The sequence below is a fragment of the Tuber melanosporum genome (genome assembly GCF_000151645.1).
Source record: "Tuber melanosporum whole genome shotgun sequence assembly, scaffold_11, strain Mel28".
NCBI classification, from domain to species: domain Eukaryota; kingdom Fungi; phylum Ascomycota; class Pezizomycetes; order Pezizales; family Tuberaceae; genus Tuber; species Tuber melanosporum.
Window position 1 is genome coordinate 863,503 of NW_003298766.1, and position 4,530 is coordinate 868,032.

The 4,530-nt window shown below is 50.1% G+C and overlaps 1 protein-coding gene across 1 annotated transcript; it reads left to right on the top strand.

Moving 5' to 3' along the window:
- Nucleotides 1-959: 959 nt before the first annotated feature.
- Nucleotides 960-3,834, top strand: GSTUM_00004347001 (uncharacterized protein; the record flags this gene model as incomplete). The annotated part of the gene is made up of 3 exons (XM_002835572.1): nucleotides 960-1,182; nucleotides 1,276-3,626; nucleotides 3,688-3,834. The coding sequence occupies 3 exons, from the start codon at nucleotides 960-962 to the stop codon at nucleotides 3,832-3,834; spliced, it is 2,721 nt and encodes a 906-aa protein (XP_002835618.1).
- Between the last annotated feature and the right edge of the window lie 696 nt (nucleotides 3,835-4,530).

Sequence of the window (4,530 nt, forward strand, 5' to 3'; positions counted from 1 at the left end):
TGTCCGAACCTGGCACCCCCGAACCCTAACCCATTTCCATTGGGGTGCGACCTGGCTAGGTCTAGTGCAGAGTGTCTCCACACACGACCCCTCGCACTCGTTCTACCCATCCCGCCTGGGCTGAGTGAAAAGATACTGAGCGTCCAGCCATAGGAGGGGAGGCATTCGCTGTCGGTAGCTGTTGTCCCCCTCCAACTGCCTCCTCCCCGCCCTACTGCTCCCTGCTTTCAAGTCTTGCTGCCAAAATCGAGTGCTTCATTGTTCTTGATTGGGGGGAGGCAGCAGGTGGAACTAGTGAATTAGTGAAGCCAAAACCCGGTACTGTACTCGAGTATTTAGATACACGGACTCTGTCAACAACTATTCAGTACGAGTACTCCACCACAACAAACCCCAGAACACCCACAGTATAACTGATATATCATAGGTACCCAGTGTAAATTTCGTCGCATAATCTTGCATCAGCACCCAGCACACCCGATTATTGTCCTCTTTCCCTCTCCTACACCTCCCTCACCTCCACAGAATATCTTCTACCCATACCCCCCCCCCGCCCTCCTCTTTCTTCCCCCCCCCCCTCCCCAAAAGCCGGCCCCTCCCGTGCCGGTTTTTATTTCATCTCATCCGTTCGTTCACTCATTGATTCCTCTCCCACCCGCCATTCTTCCCCTCGCCAACGGCATCTCCAACCTACTATTCCCTTAAACCCCCTCCGAATTGCTACTCTATCGGTGCTCTAAAGGAATCGACGAGAATATACTCCTCCTTCCGATCCCGTTGCCACTAACCCTAATTGACCACTTTTGGCTGATCAATATATTTTCTCCATTCGGCCATTTTATCCCCCTTATTTCCCCACTGATCATAAATTCCAGATGATGCTCTCCCAGGCAATGCATCAGTACGCTCCTAGCTCACACTTTCAGTCACTTCCATCATCAAATGGCAACGTTGAGGGCATGTCGCATCAATCCTCGGCATCAGCCGTCCAAAAAGCAACGAAACAGGCACGTCATCACCCTTACCATTCGTCCCAAAACAACGACGGGAGGATTAATGGAATAGGGCAGATAAACGGGTCGGCCCTGGCTCCTATCCGGAGAAGAATAAGTCGGGCATGCGATCAGTGCAACCAGTTACGGACGAAATGTGATGGGAAATTGCCCTGCCAACATTGTATCGGTAAGGCCATACATACTGTCCAGCCTGTTCTTTTTGCGGGGTTTTCTTTTTCTTTTCTTTTTTAGAATCGCTTTAGCTAAGATTATTCAATAGATTTTACATTAAAGTGCGAGTATGCGAGGGAGAGAAAGAAGCGTGGAAAGGCTTCAAGGAAGGACATTCAGGCCGCCGCCGCAGCGGCGGCGGCCCAGCAGAATGGTATGGTGAATGGTAATGCTTCGCCAACGGACCAGATGCGTGTTCTCAATGGGATTTCACAGTCATTAGATCTTCCCCCACCTCCTCGTCCTGGGATGGTCAGGAAGCCATCCTCATCTGTTGCCAGTACCAGGACATCCCTTAGCGACCTTCACGATCTGTCCCAACATCAGATTCACCACCATCATTTGCCTGCTCAACACCACCATCACCATCACCTTCCTAACCCAGATTCCCCGTCACTGCAATTGAACCATGAAGGCGTTCCCACCGGTATGCCCATGCACTTTGATAGAATGTCTCCATTCCAACATCAGTCACCCAACGGTGGTGTCGGTGTCGGTGCCGCTCCGCGGATGCTCCCTAATCCATCTACTCATAGTGGCATGTCCCAATCAGGGTCTGCCACAACCAGCGGTTTCCCCGCAAACGAGTTTGTCCTCTCCCCACAGCACCAAGCCCACTCAATGAATTTCCCTCAAAACGCCGCGTCGCCACTCTCTGGCTTCCTTGGCGGCCACTCCCCAGAAGATGGATCTCCATCTTGGCTTGCTCTGCCCTCTCCTCCAAGTCCATCTTTCTCTGCCGGTGTGAGGTATCCGGTCCTCCTTCCTCTACTTCCCCATGTCAATACCATAATACCACCAATTCTTGCATGCGACTTGTTAGATTTGTATTTCGCCAATCCAACAACAGCCCTTTTCCAACCCGCTTCCCCCTATGTATTGACCCACGTTTTCCGCAAGCAATCGGTACTGCACCCGACAAATCCCCGACCCACATCTCCTGCGCTGCTGTGTGCCATGCTGTGGGTTGCCGCACAGACCTGCGATGCGCCATTCTTGAGTACATCGCCCGCTGCGCGAGGTCGAGTTTGCCAGAAACTACTAGAGTTGTGTATCAGTCTTTTAAGGCCATTGGTGCATGTTGCATTTACACCATCTCAGCACTCACATGGCCAACATGGGCATTCTGCGGACTCCGAAAATGGATCTGTCGGTATTGGTCTTGGGGGGTTAGGTGGTGGTCCTGCAGGGTCAACAGGTGGCAGGGAGGGTGTCGGAGCAGCGGGAACTCTAGATGATGTTTTGACCTATGCTCATCTTGGCATTGTCATCTCTGCGAGCGAGTTCAAGAGTGCATCCCTTAGGTGGTGGCACGCAGCTTGGACTCTTGCCCGGGAATTGAAGCTTAATCGCGAGGTTCCCCACGAGAGCATGGTCGAACAAATGGGTGAAGACGACCTAGGTGGGCGTCACTCGCCGAGCGATACTAGCCCAGGCAGTGCACACTCTCACCCTACAGCTGCAGCAGGACGACTGGAGATGGGCGAGGAGGAGCGGGAAGAAAGGAGAAGAACATGGTGGCTACTTTATATTGTCGATAGGCACCTCGCCCTTTGCTACAATAGGCCTCTTGCCCTGCTCGACACTGACTGTGAAAACCTTTATCTCCCCATTAATGATGCATCTTGGCAGAATGGCGATTTTTTTGGAACCCATGAGCCCCACAATCTCTATGCCCAGCACCCCGTTTCCCCAACCAACACTGGCCACTCACCAGAGATCCACCGACAGACCGGACCAGTTTTCGAGATAACAGGTACGGGGTTATTTGAGTTTTTTTTACCGCTTATGACGATTCTGGGGGAAGTGGTGGACTTGCACCATGCGAGGAATCGTCCGAAATTTGGTACGGTGAGACAAGCTGGGACTGAGGGGACTGCCATGTTTGGGGAGGGGTACGAAGTGCTTGCGCAAGACATCACCCAGCAACTCGACACATACGCTAGGAGTCTGCAGCAGTACGAAGCGGAACACCTCCGACCCGAGCTGAAGGATGGTCAAGAGGGTGACGTGAAGTTGACCGAGTCGGACATCCAAACCAAGATTGTGGTTTCTTACGGAACCCATGTCATGCACGTCCTACATATTCTCCTTTCCGGAAAATGGGACCCAATTAGCATGCTAGATGATGATGACCTCTGGATCTCATCCCCATCTTTCATCAGTTCAACAACCCATGCGGTTTCGGCAGCAGAGGCCATCTCCAACGTCCTCAAGTACGATCCCGATTTAAGCTTCATGCCTTACTTCTTTGGCATCTATCTCCTGCAAGGTAGTTTCCTACTACTTCTCATTGCAGACAAACTACAGGGAGAGGCATCCAGCGCTGTAGTCACTGCATGCGAGACGATTGTGCGAGCACACGAAATATGCGTTGTTACGCTCAACACTGAATATCAGGTACAGATTTCTCCTAAATCTCCAGGTATTTTTGGAACCGGCCTTCTAACTGAAGTGATAGAGGAATTTCCGAAAAGTTATGCGAAGTGCTTTGTGCCAGGTCCGCGGCCGTGGAGCACCTGAGGACATGGAGGACCAGAAACTCAAGAGGAGGGAGGTGCTACAACTTTATCGATGGTGCGGAGACGGCTCCGGACTGGCTTTATGATTTGACCATGAGGTCACGGATCGCGTTTCATCCGTACGGCAAAGTTTTTTCTGAGATGTATAAAACGATGGGGGCGTGCGGAAACAAAAGCACAATATTCATATCCGGTACGGGAAGTTTCCTGGCTAAGGCCAAGAAGTACTAATTTCGAGGAAGATCTGGTTATCTTTCATGGCATCATTGTTTCGCTTTGAATTTTTTCTGTCTTTTCCCTCACATCATCTCCGCCGGTGTTCTTGCTTTGATTTCCTCTGGAATTATTATTGGCGTTGCTCAGTCGCAGGCTGCGTGTTCAAACTAGTGCTGAAATGGGTGGCATTGTTTATTCCTAATTTTCTTGTCATTTATTGTCCACTTACTCTTGTTTCGCTGTTCGCAACTATTTTTTTACACCAAAGCAGGAATGCGGATTTAGTAGGAAGGGGACCTTTACTTTCTTGTTTCACTAAGACTTGTATTTTCCTTATTTCTCTTTTTGTTAAGTGATGTTGGCCCTTTTTTTCCCTCACACACTTCTCCCCTCCCATTCAACGTTATTCACTTCTTAATCCAACGGCATGCTACTGTGGGGTAGGTCAAGCAAGAAACGAGAGACAGGAAAAAAGAAACCATGAAAAACGAGATACCCAATCATGTTTAACAAATAATAAAAGCTACAAGCTTTTTTCTACTACTATACCTTACAGTATAATACGT